Source organism: Suricata suricatta, chromosome 6 (genome assembly GCF_006229205.1).
Source record: "Suricata suricatta isolate VVHF042 chromosome 6, meerkat_22Aug2017_6uvM2_HiC, whole genome shotgun sequence".
NCBI lineage: Eukaryota > Metazoa > Chordata > Mammalia > Carnivora > Herpestidae > Suricata > Suricata suricatta.
The window spans coordinates 13,325,203-13,346,273 of NC_043705.1; the positions used below are offsets into that span (position 1 = coordinate 13,325,203).

General features: G+C 44.5%; 1 protein-coding gene across 1 annotated transcript in view; it reads left to right on the forward strand.

Annotated features, from left to right (window-relative positions):
* Position 1: 1 nt before the first annotated feature.
* Positions 2-21,071, forward strand: part of MAML1 (mastermind like transcriptional coactivator 1) — a gene marked incomplete at its 5' end in the record, with an annotated part of 38,975 nt that continues 17,905 nt past the window's right edge. The window contains one exon of the mRNA XM_029941148.1: positions 2-58. Within this exon, the coding sequence (XP_029797008.1) occupies positions 2-58 (57 nt within the window). The remainder of the gene's footprint in view (positions 59-21,071) is intronic.

Below are 21,071 nucleotides of genomic sequence, written 5' to 3' on the forward strand. Positions count from 1 at the left end.
GGCCTCGGCCCCGCGCCTCGACGCCACCGACGGCCCCGAGCACGGCCGCTCCGTCCCGGTGAGTAGGGCGTGGGGAGCAGCCCTTGCCCGAAAGACACGGACTGCCCATGACGCCGCCTGGCCGCTTTGAGACTTCCCCAGTGCCCGCAAGTCCTCGGGTCTGGCTCGGGGGAGGCTGACATGGCAGGGACTTAGCAGCTGTCATCTGCGGGAAATGGCACTGTGGCATTACTTTGGGAAAACATGACCGTAAGGACCTCACATTAAGGCCCCTGCTGGGAAGGCTGGTGAATGGTGGCTGAAAGGTGGTCGTTCCGGACTCGATTCTGAGATTTTGATAATTTCTTGGGGAAACAGACTGCTGAAGTGTTGCCTCTGATAGAGGCTTCATTTATTCTGCGAAGGTCTGTGGAGTTCTTGCTCTTTGAAGAGTCAGGGCTTACATATGGAAAGAAGTCGACCTTCAGTTCTGTAAATTAAACCGTTCTGAACGGAAAAATCCAGAAATCTTGGGAAATCATAGTAAAAGGCATCATACCGCTCGTGAGTGGCAAGAAAGTATTGCGAGTTTAGGCAGTCTAGAAATTTGTGAACTTGTGATCCCAGCAATATTGTTGACAATTCCCGTTTTAATTTATAAGTCTATTTAAAATCTTTGATGATGTTAGGGAATTTGTTGGTTAGAGGTGTAGCTCCCTGAAACTGATTTATGAAAGGAAGACATATAAGAGGTGTTTTGCTGTTATTGTGGTGGTGGTGGTGGTGGTGGTGTTTTCTTGGTAACTTAAAATTTAAAGCAGCTGTTAAAAATCGAGTTTGTTCTGTGTCTTTTTTAAAACTTGTGCCTTTATTACCTCTCACCTAGGCTATTGCTGTACTCTACCATAACTAGTCTTTAGGCCATTAGTCTTTCTCCCTTTTCTGAGTGCTGTGGGTGCTATGCTCTGGTTGAATTCTTTTCCTTATTCTCTCCTACCCTGGGCTGCCGGACACTTCATTGCTTATTGTATGGAGAGTAGTCCAGTCTTCTGGACCTCACTATTCCTGTCTGTAAACTGTGGATGTGTTTAGTTTCTTAACCTCCAGGATTCTTAGAAGACTCAAGTGAGTGCAGATATGAACATATTTCATAAGCAGAAAGGCTGCCTGCAGGACGGACCTGTCTCCCTTACCATCCTTCAGCTCATCTTCCTCTTCTTTAGAACTAGCTTCAGACCACCCTCACTCACAGTCAAATTCTCCTTTGTCCCAACATTTACAAAAGGTATGGTCTACACTATTTACTTTTAGCACATAGTGGTGCTACTTTAGGCCACGTCTTGCCAACTAGACTGTAAGCCCTGGGAGGCAGGCAGGGAGGGGTTTGGCTCAGAGTCCTGTGCACGTCTTAGGCCCTCAGCGTGTGTTTGCTGAGTGACATTAAACTTCATAGTACTTTACTCAGTAATCTATGCTCTTATGCACTAATCTCAAAAAGCAAAATGGCTTAATTTCATGATCCAGCTTTACTGACAACTCTTGTTTTAAGGAAAGCCTTTAAGGAGTAGTGGGTAGTCATTCCAATTTAAGTAAACAACGAAAGTGCATAAAAAATCCTAGCTTTATACTCAAATAGTTGCCTTGAACTAAGTATATTAGTAGTGAGAGCAAGAGCTTACGTCCTATACGTTATTTTTAGTTCTGATTTACTGGGAAGAAATTTGGCCCGCTGTTTGAAGAGAACTTGAATCTGGCTTGTCAGTCATTCCTCCGGGATTGAAAGTGTCAATGTTATGTTGATGTCTTATCGCATGAAACGTTGACCCCCAGATTTCAAGAGTTGAAACTTAAAAGTGGAAGTACTCCTCCACCTCCCTACAAGGACGGGGGGCGGGGAGACCCTTTTCAGTCCGCAAGTGATTCTACCTGAGCTCTTCAGCCTTGGAGTGGTGCCTAGTAGTGGGAGAGAAGTATCACTAAGAAAACAGTGGTGTTTTCCCTTTTAATGGCTTCTTTGGTTCAGAGAGGAGAGCGTCCTTGCCTGGATAGGACTCTGGTGAAGAGATGGAGCACAGCTTTGCAGGGAGAGATGGAGAGGAGGAGGCGCCTCTTGGTCATTGTTATTTTTGACAGTTCTATTAAATGTATTTGATCTAATTAATACCCTTATATTGGGAATATGATCCATTCTTTTTTCCCAGATGTACTGTAATACTGTCAGGCAGCTGTTTCACGATTGGAGTTCCCATCAGCAAACCCTTTGTAAAACTGAAAAGGGATCAGATTTACAATAGAGTTCGCCTTCAGGTTTTTTCCTTTCTTAGGCTGTCCCGCCACAGCAGGCTCAGCCCCTCTCTGCTTATTCTGTGCTTCAGACTTTTTTCTATTCCACTTGTCAAGGAATGGCTTATTAGGTTTTCTTTATGCTGTCTGTGTATTAAAAACCAGATTGTTTTCCAATGACAGGATTGACTTCTTTTTATTGGGTATGCTAGATTATAGGGGATTATCCAACCACTTGATACAGGCATTCATTCTGTAATGAGAATAGTCTTTTGCATTATCTTGAACATTTTCTTTTAGTAAAAGGCTGTAAAGGTTTCTGCCTCATCCCTTTATCCACCATTGTTACACTTCTCCTTATTCCTTCAGTAGTTGTGACAGTCTGTGGAGAAGTGTGACAGTTGCGTGCCAACCATCTGTGGCAGTTGCCTTCCCTGCTTGGTTTAGGTATGAAAACTTTCCCTTTCTCTTGTTAACTTTTTATTTGTACATAATTTAATAATTCTTTGAAGTTTATTATTTATTTTTGAGAAAGAGAGAGAGAGTGTGTGTGTGTGAGCACAAGCAGGGGAGGGGCAAAGAGGGAGAGAGAATCCCAAGCGGGCTCCACACCGTTGGCACAGAGCCCAGTGTGGGGCTTGATCTCATGAACTGTGAGATCACAATCTGATCCAAAAGTCAAGAGTCGGATGCTTACCCAACTGAGCCATGACACAAATAGTATAGAGGACCTCTCTACACCTTTTACTTGTGTTCTGCTCGTTATCAACGTTGTGCCCCATTTACTTCATCATTTGCACACACACTCTTTCTCTTCTGTCTTCATCCATCTAGCTCTGTCTTTCTGTCTCTTTTAAACCTTTGTTTTCTGGGGCGCCTGGGTGGCTCAGTCAGTTAAGCCTCCGACTTCGGCTCAGGTCAGATCTCATGTTTGTGGGTTCGAGTCTCGCATCGGGCTCTGTGCTGACGGCTAGCTCAGAGCCTGGGGCCTGCTTCCAGTTCTGTGTCCCTCTCTCTCTGCCCCTCCCCCTCGCATGCTTTGTCTCTCTCTGTATCAAAAATAAATAAAACATTCAAAAAAAAAAATCTTTGTTCTCTGAACTGCATGAGAGCACTATATGTGCATACCACATAGCTCTCCACTGCAGACACCCCAGTGTACCTTCTAAGAGTTAAGAAAAACGTATAGAATTTTAATAATGATTTGGTAGAGCAAACTAATGTTAGAATTATGCAGGTAACAAATTACTTCCAGGGAGTACGTATTTCTGAACGTAAAACAGACATTGTGCTGTCATCATGCGGGATAGTTTTAGAGAAAAGATGACTAATGTGGCTTTAGGATCCTATTTCTTCCTATAACATCTGGGACCTTGTCCTGGCACTCTTTCCTTTTTTATCTTTAGTATCCCCTTTCCCATCGGGTCCTTCCCTTCAGCTTGAAAACATGGGCAGTTATTCTCCTTTCTTTTGTCCTTTCTCACCCTCAAAATAGTATTCCAACTTTTTCCTTCCCTTTGCCCTTTCCCCTTGAACTTCCCATTTACTCATGAGCCCATTGTAATCTGCCTTTTACCTCTTCTACTTTTCCGAAGTTACCCCCCTTAAATGGCACCAAAGATGGAATTGCCAAATTCAGTGGCTTCTTAGTCATCATTCTTTTTGACTTCCTTCTTCCCAAGACTCTTCTCTTAGCTTCTACTTTCTTCTGGTTCTCTTTCCAGCTTTCTGGGGTTTTTTTCTCAGTCGCCTGCTTTCCTTATTAATTCTTGCAGCAAATACTTGAGTGCCTACTGTGGGCCAGAGGAATACAGCAGTGAGCAGGCAAATTAAAACTCCTGCTTTTACCAGAAAGAGACTGATAATTTTAAAAATTATTTTTTGTAGTATTAGTTACAACACTAAGAAAAACTTAAGAGAGTAGTGTAATACTGGTGATTTATAGGAGCAAGCTTTAGATAAGATGCTTCATCTTTATTTGGACCTGATTGACAGGAGTCCATCAGTCAGCTGAAAGTCTCCGAAGAGAACATCCCAGTTAGAGAAAACTACCAGCACAAAGTCTCTAAGGCAGGAACATCCTGAGCTTGCCTGAAGAACAGAAGAAAGGTCAGTGTGGCTGGAGCCACATAGCAGGGAGGCAGCTAGTATGAGAAGTAGGCAAGAAGGACCAGATCAAGTGCAGTGGGGAACAGTTAGCAGGATTTTAAGAAGTGTGACTTATTTTTATTATGTTTATTTAGTTTTGAGAGAGAGGATGAGTGGGGGGTAGGCGGGCAGAGGGAGAGCCGGGGACAGAGGATCCGAAGAGGGCCTCACTCTGACAACAGAGAGCTCGATTCAGGGCTTGAACTCATGAACTGTGAGATCATGACCTGAGCCGAAGTCAGATGCTTAACTGTCTGAGCCACCCAGGCGCCCCAGTGTGACTTATTTTTTAAAGGTCATTCTGGTGCTATGTGGAGAATGCTTGGGGGTGGCGTGCACAAGAGTGGGTGCAGTTAAGGCTTTTGCAGGGATCTAGAGTCAGGCTGGTAGTAGTAATGGAGACGAAGAGGAGATGGTTTGGTATAGCTCCCAAAGGCAGAGGTGACAGGACTCAGTGATGGACCAGGTCAGTTGGATGGGGAGTGGGGGCAGGAGAGAGGAGGAATTGAGGGGGATTCTGAGTGTTTTGCTTGAGAAGCTTTCTTTGCACACCTTTTAAAAAATGTTTTATTTAATTGTAATGTTTTATTTATTTAAACATTTAATGTTTTGAGAGAGAGACAGAGTGAGCAGGGGAGGATCAGAGAGAGAGAGGGAGACACAGAATCTCAAACAGGCTCCAGGCTCTGAGCTGTCAGCACAGAGCCCGATGTAGGGCTCGAACCCACGAACCATGAGATCCTGACCTGAGCTGAAGTGGGACGCTCAACTGACTGAGCCACCCAGGCACCCCTGCACACTTTTTAGTTAATTGGTGTTCCTCAGGTTACTCCATCCTCTACTCTTTCCACTCAGTCCTGTTTTCCTGGGTCATGTCGTTTCATGGCTTCATCGACCACCTATAAAACAAGATTCGCTAAATCTCCAGATGTGTCTTCCAAGATTCAGATCCATATTTCTGCCTGTCTACTGGACATTTCCACTTTTATTTCCCACATGTTCAAAATGGACTCTTGATTCCTGCCAATCTTCTGTTCCTTCTGAGTATTTCCTGTAGTCCAGTCATCTGAAGGAGAATTTGCCCATCGCCCACTCCTTTCCTGCTCTTCCAGCTTTCCATTGGTCATTTGTTCAACAGTTTGAGGTCCTGCTGGGAGCCAGGAACAATGGTGGCCCTGGACCTGGGTCGTGCAGCCTCATATGGAGTAGGTGGTACACTAGTAATTGTACAGTCACGTTGAGGGCTGCCAAACCTGTGGGAATGCGGGCGGAGGGATACCTCTCCGGTGAAGCTTGAAGGCTTTAAAGATTTGACTTATTATTTTAAATTGAATTTTATTGATTTACTTTTTAAAAGTTTATCTTGGGGGGCGGGGCAAGGAGGGGCAGAGGGCAAGGGAGAAAGAGAATTCCAAGCAGGCTCCATGCCCAGTGCAGAGCTCGAGATGGGTCTTGTTCCCACAACCCTGGAATCATGACCTGAGCCAAAATTAAGAGTTAGACTGACTGAGCCACCCAGTCACGCCAAGATTTAGCTTTTAAACTAGGTCCTAAGATTTTGTAGACTGCTGGAAAGGTGTTCCAAGGAACAGTAATTTCACAGACTATTAAAAGTTCCAGAGTTGGAGAAACAAATTTAAACAGTTTACCTTTTTCTTTAATTAAAAAAAATTTTTTAAGTTTATTTATTTATTTTTGAGAGAAAGGGGGAGAATGCGAAAGAGTGGTGGAGGGGCAGAAGGAGAGAGAGAGAGAATCCCAAGCAGGCTCCACAGTGTCAGCATGGAGCTGTGAGATCAAGACCTGATCCGAAATCAGAAGTTGGACATTTAACCAACTGAGCCATCCCGGAGCTCCATAAGCAGTTTCCTTTAGGACTTTTCCAAACCTTTCATACCCTAATATGCATAGGGACTTGAGCTCTTATCATAGGACATCTAATAGGATTTTGATCTCTTTGGGAAACTAAACAGAAGCACAAAATTCTGACTGTGAGTAGTTTTTTGAATTTGGGGCTTTAAGTTGCCAGAAGCTAGAAAATGAAGCTGGAACGTTAGGAGCCATGGTGAAAACCGTATATTTGATGCTGGGCATTTGGATGAAATAATTTCGCAACACTGTGAGCCTCCTCAACACATTTTTATGTTGCCATCTAAAACTTTTCACCCCAGGTTTTGAAGGTTTTCAAAAATCAATGCATTCATTGTGTCGATTATCTGTATACTAAATTACCATAACTTGATTTATTAATGAAATATATGAAATAAGAAATGGGTTTAACACAGAGCCTTCTAAGTCCCACATATATTCAATATGAATCAACTATTTTAAAAGGAGAAAAGACAGAAAATCCTATTTATAGTTTCAGAGGATGTAACTTCCAGAGAATTATAAATATTAACATTTAAAAATAAAATGGTTACATCACTTTTTAAAATGTAGCCTGTGGAATCTGAATACCTTAGTAATATGCGTTCATCAGCCATTTAAAGTGCTTTTCTTTTGTAGAAATTTAATTTTTAATTTTTTTTTTAAGTTTGTTTATTTTGAGAAGAGAGAGAGCAAGCACGCACGCACTCAGGGAGGGGCAGAAAGAGAGGTTAGAGAGAATCTCAGGTGGGCTCCGTGCTGTCAGCACAGAGCTCCATGTGGGGCTTGAACTCACGAAATGTGAGATGATAACCTGAGCCAAAACCAGGAGTCATACGCTTAACCAGCTAAGCCACCCAGGCGCCCATTTCATAGAAATTGTAAATTCTTCCTTTTCCTCCAAAAAAAAAGTTTTTATCAGTCTGGCAAACTTCTTGGCAACCAAAAAAAAGGGTATAAAAATGGAAATGTAAGCGTTTTCAATTTACTTTGACCATAAAGCTCTATGGGTATTTTTGCAGTGTTTTTTTTAATTTTTTAATGTTTTATTTATTTTTGAGACAGAGAGAGACATAGCATGAGCAGGGAGAGGCAGAGAGAAAGGGAGACACAGAATCGGAAGCATGTTCCAGGCTCCAAGCTGTCAGCACAGAGCCCGACACGGGGCTCGAACCCACGAACGTGAGATCATGACCTGAGCCGAAGCTGGACGCTTAACCAACTAAGCCACCCAGGTGCCCCAGCAGTTTTTAAGAAAGGTTAATTTAGGGGTGTCTGGGTGGCTCAGGTCATGAGCTCATGTTCATGGGTTCGAGCCCCGTGTCCGGCTCTGTGCTGACAGCTCAGAGCCTGGAGCCTGCTTTGGATTCTGTGTCTCCCTGTCTCTCTGCCCCTCCCTCTCGCATGCTGTCTCTGTCTCAAAAATAAATAAATAAATAAATAAATAAATAAACATTTTAAAAATAAAAAAGAAAGGTCAATTTATACAAAAGAATATATGTAGCATTTGTAAGATTCTGGGTGTTACATATTTCTTTTTTCAGTAAGGTTTTTTTTTTTCAATGTTTATTTTTGAAAGAAAGACAGAGCTTGAGAGGGGGAGGACCAGCGAGACAGGGAGACACAGAATCAGAAGCAGGTTCCAGGCTCTGAGCTGTCAGCACAGAGTCCAACGTGGGGCTGGAGCCCATAAACCATGAGACCATGACCTGAGCCAAAGTTGGACGCTTAACCAACTGAACCACCCCGGTGTCCCAACAAACAACAAATGCATTATACATTTTTATAAATAATTAAGCAAAAAGAATATAAGTTTATTAGAAATGCCTATCTTGGTGAGACAAACAAGTATGCGCTGCCTCGATTTGTTCATGTAACCATGGGTGAGTATTGTTGACAAATGAAGAGTCCTCCGTTTTGTTTCTGTTTTCTGTTTTTATAAATTTAAGCCCCAGAAATCCTTACTCACATAAATGCAAAAGAAAGAAGGAAATTATACTCTTGGATCTAGAGAGTATAATGCTAAGTGAAATAAGTCAGAGAAGGATAAATACCGTATGATTTCACTCATATGTGGGATTTAAGACACAAAACAAGCAAAGGGGAAAAAGAAAGAGAACTCAAGAAACAAACTCTCAACTCTAGAGAACAAACTGATGGTTACCAGAGGGGATGAGGCGGATGGGGAAACAGGTGATGGGGATTAAGGAGTGCACTTGGGATGAGCACAGGGTGATGTATGGAAGTGTTGAATCACTATATTGTACACCTGAAACTAATAAAACACTATGTTAACTAACTAGAATTTAAATAAGGACTTTTTTTAAAGGAATCGGAAGCATTTTGGTTTATGAAAGATTTAATTTCATCATTAGTCATTCACCTATTCATTTACTGAGAAGTATAACGTAAATATCAGTTGAGTATTGAGTAGACCTGGTGTTTTTAGAGGTACCTTGTTTAACCTCATAGTCTCAGAATTGGTTGGGTGAATCAAAATCCTGCTCATTTCAATACATCTTTGTCAGTACAGTATTTTTGTTAAAATATTTTCATCTGCTTTAAATATATATTTTACCAAAACCTTCAAACTGTGTCTTGTTTAATATATGAAAAGTGTGGAAAGTGTTTATCAGGTAACCTAACTGGCAAAACCAATCTTTACTGTCAAATCAATCAGTCAAATCAGACTCCACTTTCTGGCAGAAAAACAGACTTTTTCCAAATACACACTTAGTAATGTACATCCCCACGACTACCATCTCACTTCTGAATTGTAAGGGAGAAAGATGAAGAGCATGCAGTCTTGTCATGAGTTTTGTCACCTCCCAAATAACACGAATTGTCTTCATATTGCTTACCCATGTTCTTTCTGCTTTCTCATGGAGCGTTCCTTCAAAGAGCTGTATGTGTTTTGATTAGTTGAGGTTGGAAGAATGATGTCTTTTTTTTCTTTTACATTTTTTTAAATGTTTATTTGTTACTGAGAGAGAGAGAGACAGAGCATGAGTGGGAGAGGGGTGAGAGAATGGGAGACACAGAATCCGAGGCAGACTCCAGCCTCTGAGCTGCCAGCCCAGAGCCTGAGCCTAATGTGGGGCTCGGGCTCACGGACTGTGAGATAATGACCCGAGCTGAAGTCAGATGCTCAACTGACTAAGAGCCACCCAGGTGTCCTGAGACATGGAAGATATCACAACAGCTGCTCCCTACTCTGTGGTATGTCTGAATTTAAAGCATCCTAGCTCACAAACCAGACATTGGCTATGTAAGTGCTCAAGGCCCTAAGGTCAGCGGAGAACGATTGTGCGTGGCCAAGCAGCAGGAGAGGATGGTGAACACGTGGAGCTGATGGAACGGCGTGCTAGTGATGTGGCATCTGGTACCATGGGGATGAAGCCTGTGTGCCACCGTCTCACAAGCCCCCAGATGCTTGGACTGTCGTTCTTTTTTCTTTTTTAGTGTTTATTTATTTATTTTGAGAGAGAGAGAGACAGGAAGAGCACATGTGGGTGAGCACAGAAAGGGCAGAGGGCGAGGGAGAGAGAAAATCCCAAGCAGGCTCCACACTGCCAGTGCAGAGCCCAATGTGGAGCTCAGTCTGAACTCACAAACTGAGATCATGTCCTGAGCTGAAATCAGGAGTCACTCTTTACTGACTAAGCCACCCAGGTGCCCCTGAATGCAGTTCTTTGAAAATTGCCTAAATTCTGTCTGGCCCCAGTCTTGTCATGTCTGACAGCTCCGTAGCGTTCAGAATTCTGTTCCTGTGTCATCTTTTCCAGGACTCCTTACAAGTCCTTCTCAAGCTGGACTGGGTACTCAGCCTCTGTCACGAGCACCACATTGAGCTTCAGTTAGTATGTTTGCTGCTCACCATTAGACTGTGAGCCAACTGAGAGCAAGACCAAGAGTCTAGCACCTGCCCCATATTTGATAGTCAGCAGGCATTTGCTCAGTGATACTGTGGATGGAACTCTGAACTGAATCATAAGCTGTATGTTTTTAGGCTGGGATCATTTCACAAGTGGAGTTGGTAAAAGGTAAGACTATAGGCCCTGGTTTGTAGTCCCGTGTTCATTGCAGTATTGTTCACAGTAGCCGTCTAAGTGTCTATCAGCAGAGGAGTAGATGAAGCAAATGTGTATACATACGATGAAATAGTACTCAGCCTTAAAAAGGAAGGAAGTCCTGTCATCTGTTAAAACGGAGATGAACCTTGAGACCATTATGCTAAGTGAAGTATGCTAGTTGCAAAAAAGGCAAATGCTGCATGATTCCACTTGTATGAGATACCTAAAATAGTCAGACTCTTAGGAAGCAGAATGGTAGTTGCCAGGAGCTGAAGGGAAGAGGGTGGGGGAGCTGTTTATTGAATACAGAGTTTCAGTTTTGCAAGATGAAAAAGTTCTAGAGATCAGTTATACAACATGTACTATATGCTTAAAAAAAGTTGAGATTTCATGCTATACTTTATGATACAGGTTTTTATCACAGGTTTTTAAAAATTAGCTGTAAGTTTAAAGCTATCGTTTTCCAAACCATATGTCCTAAAGATGTTCTAGCAATTTAAGGGATTCTTTTTTTTTTATGTTTTTGTCAATTTATTTTAATAGAGCACAAGCAGGGGAGGGCAGAGAGAGAGAGGGAGAGAGAGAATCCCAAGCAGGCTGTGAGCTCTTCGCACATAGCTCAACACAATACTCAATCCCACAAACCGTGAGATCATGACCTGAGCCGAAATCAAGAGTCGGATGCTTAACTGACTGAGCCACCCAGGCACCCTGCAATTTAAGGGAGTCTTAATTAAGGGCATATCAGCAGAATTATAGAGAGCAGACTCATTTAAAAGACAGTCAAGGAAAGATGTGAGATTCTGTGATCCTCTGCTTAAATCTAAAACAAGGAAAACTTCCTATGTGTCTATTGTTGTATTGCATTTTTATTACAGTATAGTTATGAGTAAAAATTTGTAACCTAAACAAAACTAAAAAAAAAATAAAGTATGTCTTCCCTATATCTCCGGGAAAGAAGGTAGTTCAAGATTTGTATGCAAAATGGATGAAGCTGGTTATGGGCCTAGAATGAAAAAACGTGAATGCAGTGACAGTTTTGGCTTACAGTAATTGTATGGCACTTTTAGGCATGGCACTTTTTTGCTCCAGCTTCATCATCTTTAAAAGATGTTAAGGGAAAAAAAAAATTCTAAGAGACCAGAGAGATTGTAAACTAAGTGGAAAAGTTTACCTCCAGGCAGAACACCCAGTCTAACACAGTCCAGGCTCTGAGGGATGTGGTTTAGGGGGGAGAACTAAGGTGGTTGTTTTAAAGCCAGAAGACCCGAGACCACCTCTTCTGTAACTGGAAAGCAGAGACTCCGTGTTGCTGATCGGCTGGTGGCGATCAGGACCTTTCCATTAAGGAAGCCCTGGGCGGGCTGCAGGAGGGCTGCTGTGTAGAGGGGCAGCCATGGTAGGATTCCGCCTGCAGCGTCCCCGGGTACTCCTGTGGGATGTGCCAGCTGTAGGGTCATGGCATCCGGTCGGATCTGCTTTGGTACAAGTGGTCAAGCTCGTCGGGTCAAAAGAAAATTTTAAAAGGACTGGACTCTTTAAATGTATTTAGTCCCCACAGCAATCTCATGTGGCAGATATTATTTGCATCCACTTTCACTTGTGAGGAAAGGGGGCTCCTAGGTTAACACGCCAAGGTTGCCAGGTCAGTGGGAGGACAAGAATCGAAACCAAAGTCTAGCATGGAAGTGTGTGGCTTTCCACTGCGCCATTTAGGTTCTGCAGATAAGATCACACATGGGAAAGAACTTTACAAAAATTAGTTTTTTGGGGAATAAATTGCCAGTTAATACATTTTTTAGTATAGTAAAGACACACTCTTCTGCTATATATGCAGAAATACTAGGGGCACTTTTTTTTTAACTTTATTTGTTTATTTTGAGATAGAGCATCAGTGGACGGTGAAGGGGGGGGGACCCAAGTAGGCTCTGCTTCATCAGTACAGAGCCTGATGCAGGGCTTGATCTCATGAACCATGAGATTATGACCTAAACTGAAGTCAAGAGCCGGATACTCAACCAACTGAATCACCCAGGCACCCCTAGGGCACTTTTTAAATATACTTCTCCTTGCTTACTGATGGCCTGTCCCCTGACTTTTATCCTTTATCGCTGCTAAAAGGAGTTGCTGTTGTTGATGGGAGTATGTCATATCCCTTAGTTGTCGGGGGGTCAGTTAGGTGTTTGGTCTCAGTGCACCCTGTAGATCATATTGTAAAGCCACACTCCTGGCATAGCTTCATAGCAGACAGAGTATGCCTCTCCATCCTTTGATTTGGGGCTTGGACATAGGACTTATTTTGGCCAATAAAATATTATTGAGAGAGATTAAGAGGATGTATTACATATATGCAGTAACAATTTTGAAAAATTCAGAGAGCAAAATCTTGGAAATGTTTTTTAAAATATGAAGTATATATGCATGATCTATACATATGAAATAGGAATTTTCCCAAAAAGTAAAGAAAAAAAAAAGACAAAACAGATGGAAAATAGAAAAGAAAACAATAGGGTAGGAGGTCCAACAACTGAATAATAGAATTACAGGAAGAGGGGCACTGGGTGGCTCAGTTCATGAGCTCAGGGTTTGTGAGTTCGAGCCCCTCACATGGTCCTGTGCTGATGGCACAGAGCCTGTGTGGGATTCTGTCTCTTCTTCTCTCTGCCCCTCCCCTGCTTGTGTGTACACGTGTTCTCTCTCTCTCTCTCTCTCTCTCTCTCTCTCTCTCTCACAAAATAAACTTTAAAAAATTACAGGAAAAGAGAAAACAAGGTAGGAAATGATTAATAAAATAATTTGAGATTTGAAGGACAGGAGTTGTTAAATTCAGAGGGCACACTGTGTGCTGAGTAATGGGGAAGAAAACAGACTCAACACCAGTCATAAAATTTGAGTTGAGTTTAAAGAAACGACTACAAGTTTCTAGGGTAGAGAGTGTACTAGGTCATATATCAAGTATCAGAATCGCTTTGGACTTCACAACAGCAATGTATGAAGCAAAAAGACAGTACAGTGCCTTCCAAATTCTGTTTTTTTATTTTTTAGTTAAAAAAATTTTTTATGTCTTTATTTTTATTTTGAGAGAGGCAGAGAGTGAGCTGGGGAGGGTCAGAGAGAGAGGGAGACACAGAATCTGAAGCAGGCTCCAGACTCTGTGCTGTCAGCACAGAGCCTGACAAGGGGCTCAAACCCACAGACTATGAGATCATCACCTGAGCCAGTCAGACGCTTAACTGATTGTGGGATTGGGGTTGATCATAGGTAGTAGAGAAGGGCTATTTTATTGGTCTAGGCAAGACATGATTAGGAGGAGCTAGAAAATGGCAGTGTGGAACAGAGGAGAAGGCCTGATTCCAGAGATATTGAGAAGGGTAAAATGAACAGGCTATAGTGATTGGTTGATTGAGGTTTTAGGGATGAATCAAGAGTTTCTGATTTTTGAGATCCTGTTTTCTGATTCTGGATCAGGAGAGCCCCTGCTGGGCTGAGTAGCTGAGAAATTGCATTTAGTCACGTGGGCCTCATTGGTGACCTTGCCCAAGCAGTTGTAGAGGAGTGGCAGGGGACATCGAGTGTGGAGCTAACCCACAATTCCAAACATGCAGAGGTCTTGAACTGCAGCCCCTTTGGAGCATTGCCTAAGAGGTGTACTGTTAATGTTGCATTGATTCCATGTATGGTTTCCACCTCAAGTTGCCTCAGGTTTTCTATTCTACCTCCGTGGTTTTATTCGAGAAAGTTTAGAGTCTGGGTGGTAATTTGGGGTGTGGGCTGCAAGTTGATCACATGTGTGCAGCCTGTATAAGTTGTCATGTCAAAAGTTCAGAATATATGTGATTCTGGGGACTATGCCAGTCCTCAGTATGGCAGGCAGCCAGCCGCCCCGGGAGCAGTGACACTGCAGGTGGATGTGTGTGTAGCTCATGCCCCTCACTGCTCTCCACTGTGTCTTCAGGAGTTCTCTCTCTCTCTCTCTCTCTCTCTCTCTCTCTCTCTCTCTCTCTCTCTCTCACTCTCTCTCTCACACACACACACGCGCGCGCGCGTGCGCATGCACGCAAACACACGTGTACACTATGGCATTGCCTCTGAGCTAGAGTCACCTCTGATCCTCCTCCTCTTTGCTCTGCTTACTCTGCTTACTCTCTCCAAGCCTTAGTTCCCTTCCCAGTAAAATACTGAAAACAGCAGCTGCTTCACAGAGTTGCTGTGCCTTGCACAGAAAAGGTGCTTAGTAAACAGTTCTTGTTGGTTTAGGAGATATTGTGTATGTATGTTTATATGTATGTATATATTTTAAAGTAATGCACCCAACTTGAACTCAAGACCCCAAGATCAAGAATCTCTTCCAACTGAGCCAGCCAGGGCCACCCCTGGGAGATTTCTTCATAAACGTCTATAATCAGGTATGAACTTTTGCCGGAAGACCTAGTCAACCATGGGGTGTTGTTTTGGTTTGGCAAACTAGCCAGTCCCAACCAACAGGCAGAATTTAGAAGAGCTGTTTACTGAACACTGGTGATGAGTCAGGTCTCATTCTGGTGCTAGAAAGACAGGTGAACGAGGGAGTGACCCTGCCCTAGGAGCTGACAGACAGATGTGGAGACCAGCCATCACTGCACTGTGTCATATGTGCCATGCCGAGGACTGTACAAAAACCTAGCGGCAAACTCTCCAGTCACCTTTGGGACTTGCCGAAGACGTTAGGGTGTGGGTAGTACGTGCTCTCTGCTGTTAAGTGCGGGGGGATGCCCCCAGCTCCCTGTGCTCCTGGAACAGCCGCCTCTCCACCAGCCCCCATCCTTAACCGCACAGACCCATGGCCTCTCCCGGTCACCAGCCCGAGAGTTTATCAGGACCGCTCTGCTGCCATCTGCCATCAGCCACACACGGACCTGCCAGGGACACTGTTCTCCCTTGGGCCAAGCCCCCTCAACAAACCTCAGCAGCTGCATGTTCAGCACACATCCAGAATTGACCACTTCACTACCACCCTGGTTTAAGCAGTCGTTTTGTTTTTACCTAGAATATTGCCTCCTAGTCAGTCTCCCTGTTTGCCCTGGCCCTCCTGCAGTCCGCTTTCTGTGCAGCAGTAGGAATGAGCTTGTTCCCTGCACAGTTTTCCATCTCATTTAAGGGTGAGGCAAATCCTTAGCCAGGGTCCACCTGGCTAGACTGCCCTGTGCAGGCTGGCACCCAGTCCCTCCTGCTCTCTCTCGATTTCACTCTCTTCCCTCCTCCGGGTCCCGCCGCCATCATCTCAGCATGCTTTCCCCTCCCACACCACCACCACCACCACCACCACCACCAGACACACTCCCCCCTCAGCCCGGACTCACTTCCGGAGATTTTGCCATGGTGCACTCTCTCATCTCCTGCCGACTTTGGCGCAAACTGCTCGTGCTCTTGAAGCCTTTCTTGAGTACCTTCTTTAAAATCGTAAGCCCCGCAAATGCCCTTTCTGTGCTTTATTTACTTGGAAGCAGAAGCCAATTAGAATGTAGGTTCCAGGAGAACAGCGGCTTTGTTTTGTTCTCTGCTGTATCCCAGAACCCAGATGGTGGCTGAGTCAGTGCGCGCTCAGGAGCTTTTTGCAGAGTACGTTGACTAAGATCATGAGAAGGAGTTTGGGAGAAACAGAAAGGCAAGGTTGAAGCCTTCGGCAGAGAAGCAGACTGTGCACAAGGGCACCTGGTGTGTTGAACTTCAGGTTTCCTGATGCAGGAGAGCAGACTTCAAGGAGGAGTCTGATGTGCTGTGGGGAGCCTGCTGCTTGAAGCAGGCAGCCGGCTCAGGGGTGCTCCCTTTTGTCTCCGACTGTCCTGAGAACTTACACTCAAGGTCGGTTTCTAGAGCAGCTCCGTCCAGTACAGTAGCCACCAGCCACGGAGGGCTGTCACACGCTTGAAGTGTGCTAAGTCCAAATTGTATCGTGCCCAATATAAAAAACACTGAATTTTGAAAACTTCTAATCAAAAAGGATGCAAAATATCTCCTCTTAAAATATTAATTACTTTCAAAGTGGTAATATATTGGGTTTAAACATGTTATTAAAATTAGCTTCACCTGTTTATTTTTGATGTCGTTAACACCTGGAAGGCTTGTTTAAAACTGTTTCCTGGGCCTGACCCTGAGTCTCTGACTCCGGGCATCTGGAGTAGTGCCTGAGAATGGCATCTTAATAGGTGATTGCCAGGTGATGCCGATGCTGCTGGGCTAGGACCACACTTGGAGAACCAGCTCTAGAACAACATACTGAAGTTATTTTGAGGTGAGGAGGGGAATACTTTTTGAAAAATGTTTATTTTTTAGTGAGAGAGAGTGAGAGCGAGTGAGCAGATGAGGGGCAGAGAGAGAGAGAGATGGAGGATCCAAAGTGGGCTCTGCACTGACAACAGAGAGCCCGATATGGGGCTTGCACCCATGAACCATGAGATCATGGCCTGAGCAGAAGTTGGATGCTTAACTGACTGAGCCATCCAGGCACTCCAGGGATTTTTTTTTTTTTTAAGTAAGCTCTACACCCACTGTGGGGCCCAAACTCTCGATCTCAAGATCCAGAGTCACATGTTATGCCAACTGAGCCAGCCAGGTGCTTCTGGAGAGGAATAATTTGAAGGGAGAAAGTCTGAGATGAAGCAGATCCAGAAGTAAGAAGGTGCAGCTGAACGCAGTCAACATTTGCAAGGAGAGAGATTTTCCTTTCAGAGAAGAGGAAGAGAAGACTCTAGGAAGTTTTGAGATGAAAAAGAGACACATTTGATTGAGTCGCATAAGTTAGACTTTGGGAATGACTTTGAATGAAATAAATCTGTGTTCAAATCCCGGTTTAGTGCTCACTTTCCAGGTGGTTTAATTTCTTTAGGCCTCGGTGCCTTGATCTTGAAATTGGGGGTAATATGGGGCGCCTGGGTGGCTCAGTCGCTTAAGCATCCGGCGTCGGCTCAGGTCATGATCTTACGGTTCATGGGTTTGAGCACCGCATCAGGCTCTGTGCTGACCACTAGCTCAGAGCCTGGAGCCTGCTTCAGATTGTGTATCTCCCTCTCTCTCTGACCTTCCCCTGCTCACGTTCTCTCAAAAATAAATAAAAAACGTTAAAAAAATTCTTTAATAGGGGCGCCTGGGTGGCTCAGTTGGTTAAGCGGCCGGCTTCAGCTCAGGTCATGATCTCACAGTTTGTGGGTTCGAGCCCCATGTCGGGCTCTGGGCTGACAGCTCAGAGCCTGGAGCCTGCTTCAGATTCTGTGTCTCCCTCTCTCTCTGACCTTCCCCTGCTCGCACTGTCTCTCTCTGTCTCTCCAAAATAATAAATAAAAGACATAAAAAAAAAATTAAAAAAAAATTCTTTAATAAAAAAAGAAAAAGAGAAATTGGGGATAATAGTACAGCATGGACCCTGTAGGTTGTTGTGAACCTCCGTTACTGGGCACAGAGACCCGTGAAACTGAAATACAGATGTGCTTGAGGCTAAAGAACAGCCGAGTGACCGTGAAAGGGGGTCGTGGGGAAGGAGGGAGAGTTAATCTGGAAACAGTCGTTGGGTACCTGTGACTTGCTGGCGCTGGGCACGAAGGGCAAGGCTCTTGTCTTCCACAGACGGGCGGGGCGGGGGTGCTGGTGATGCAGAGAAACAGATGAGTGCGTATTTACGTATTTACGGTATGACTCGAGCGCTTAACTGTGAGTGTGGAATATAAGCCGTGCGTACAGCGCTTTGTTAGTGTGCTAGGGATGGAGTAAGGAACTTGACCGGGTGTGGGGCAAGTGGTCAGGGAAACGGTACTACAGAGGAGTTGATGTTTGAACTAAATCTTAAAGGATTCCTAGGCGAGCACCAGGGGAGAGGTGTTTTCTCAGTCCTGAAAGTTCACATGAAGTTGGGGCCCCAAGGGAATGGCGGGGATTAAATGGAAAGGCTCATGGGGATCAGATCAAACAGGCCCTTAGTACTGGAGTAAGGGGGGCAGGGGGAATAAGGGATTTAAAAATGGTTCAGATATGTGTTTTTATAGAGATCATTCTGATAACATCATGAAGGGTGGGTTAGAATACAGAGAGCATAGAAATAGATCATCATGAAGTTATTTTGGTAATCCAGGTTAAAAAAAAAATGAGCTGTTGAACTAAAAGGGAGGCGTGGTGGTGGTGTGGAGGGATCTGTCCCTGGAGATCAGTTTAGGAGGTAGAGTCAGCAGAGGACAGGAATTGAGTTGTTGTGCCTAGTGGGTGAGCATGAGAGGAAGAGCCAAGTTTGGAGGACATCCTGTCCAACATCCATGTGGCCACGTAAGATTCCCAGTTTAGTCTCCTGTGAGAGTCTAGAGCACAGGACAGAGGACTGGGCACAAAGATGAAGATCCGGGAAATGTTCACTCAGTAAATATTTGAGTGCCCGCTCTGTGCCAGGTTGTCAGGCCTCTGTGCCGAGGCCCTGAGTGTGGGTGGGATACCTAGGGAGAGGACAGCAGTGAAAGGGGACAGAGGTCCAGCGGGCAGCATCACGGGAGGAGGAGCAGGAGAAGCAGCAGCCTGCAGAGGGCGGCCGTAGAGAGCCATCCAGAGAGCCGTCTCACGGGCCTTAAGGGAGAAGCTATTTAGAGAAGGGAGGAGTGGCCATCAGAGTTCAGTGCCTCAAAGAGGTTAAGTCAGTACAGTTTAAAAGTGTCCCTTGGATTTAAGATCCAGGAGGTCACCTTGGTGCATATGGCAAAGTAGAGACCCCTATTTGAAGAAGCTCCGAAGCGAAAGGAGGGGATGGGCTGACGGTGAGACAGTGTCAGCTGCTCGGTAAGCCAGAGTAATGTGCCTCACAGCTCCCCAGGAAGTGGCGCCCCCCACCCCAGCGGCAGCAGCCCTTCTTCTTCCGATGAGGAAGCAGGGCTTCTTGAGATGCTTAGTAATTTGCCTGTGAGCACACAGCAATTAAGCAACCAAACTGAGGTTTGAACCCAGTCTAGCTGTACCCTAACACTCAGCCAGATGGTATGTAGAGTAGGATGGGGGCCAAAAGATGGGAGCATGGAGTATTGCCAATGCTTAGGGGAGGAAATATGGAAAGGAGAGGTGGATGGAAAACAGGAAAAGGTGATGGAATGAGCAAGACCCTTAAAGAGGCCACATGGGAAAGGGATAGAAGACCCAGGAGGAGGGCGTGGCTTTGGAAGGGAAGAGTATCACTCTTACATACTTGGTCCCTCCATTAGGTCAGGATTTCCTCATACACAAGAAGGTCGTGGTGTTTATGCTTTCAGTAGTTCCCAATGCATTTTTGTCATATTTATCTATGAATGCCTGATTGCACAGAATCATAGAGTTCCAGAGGATTTTAGAAAGATCTGGTGTAATCAGTAATTAATTATCTGCTGATTTTAAAGTGAGCTCAAGTATTATTCCAAAATAACCCTCCCTGGCGTGCCTGGGTGGCTCAGTCGCTTAAGTGGCTGACTTCGGCTCAAGTCATGATCTCATGATTCATGAGTTCGAGCCCTGTGTCAGGCTTTCTCCTGTCAGCATGAAGCTGGATAATATTCCATTGTATGGATAGGCCACGTTTTGTTTATTCATTCATCCATTGATCGACTCTTAGGTTGCTTCGACCTTTTGGCTCCGGTGAAAGGGCTATGAACGTGGTCTACAAATATCTGGTCAAGCACTTGCTTTCAGTGCTTTTGGAAATGGAATTCTTTTAGAAACAATGTTGCTGAATAATATGGTAAATCAGTGTTTTTAAATTTTTCAAGGAACTACCGTACTGTTACTCATAGCAGATTGTACTGTTTCGTTCCCACCAACAGTGTGCGAGGGCTCCAGTTCCTCCACATCCTCGCCAACACTTGTTACTTTGGATTTTTTTGGATAGTAGCCATCCTAATGTCCTTGAGGTGATGATGATAATTTTTAATGTTTTAGGTCTGATAACAGTTTCGTGATGTTATACACACATGTATGTTTTTAAGAGTTTAAAGACACATACTGGAGTATTTGTGGATTGAATGATGCTGTGCCCAAGATTTGTTTCTTAAATAATCCAGTTTCAGGGATGGGGATGGGGGAATAGGGAGGTAGCAGTGCAGCAAAATGGCCAAATACTCATGGTTGTTGAAGTTGGGTGAGGAGCATAATGAGGGATCAGTAAACTGTTTTGTCTAGTTTTGTGTGTTTTTTGAAATTTCCCATTAGTAAATAACATTCTGGGGCCATCACAGTCTATTCGCAGCCTCTCTCTTTCAGCACTTCCTGTTGTGCCATTTACACGTAAGCAACATTAAACTACTACTCATTTTTTCTGCTTGCCTCCTTGTGTCCACTCCCACTCGGTGCCCATTTGTGTGTCCTCGCCTTTGCCTCTCTGCCTCGTATGCCTTCCCCCTGCTGCTGGAGGACTTTGTTCTTTCAGTACCTGCCTCACATGCCCCGTCTCCTTCCTCCCATAGTACTTCGTCCTGCTGCCTTCACTGTTTCATCATCACTCCCCGGCTGGGGGAGCAGGAACTGTGGCTTACTGTCTTTTTATCTCCAGTGCTTAGTGCCTTGTCAGGTGCAGTGAAAGCCTAGTGCCTGTCTGAATTTACCGTTGTTTTGTGCTCCGCCTGCACAGGGCGTCTTGGTGAGTGAGTACTGTGTGGGGGACCTTTGGGGGAACCTGGGGGAAGGACACACAGGACCTCTGTACACTCTTTCCATTTTCCTGTGAACTCTGATTCTTTTTTTTTTTTT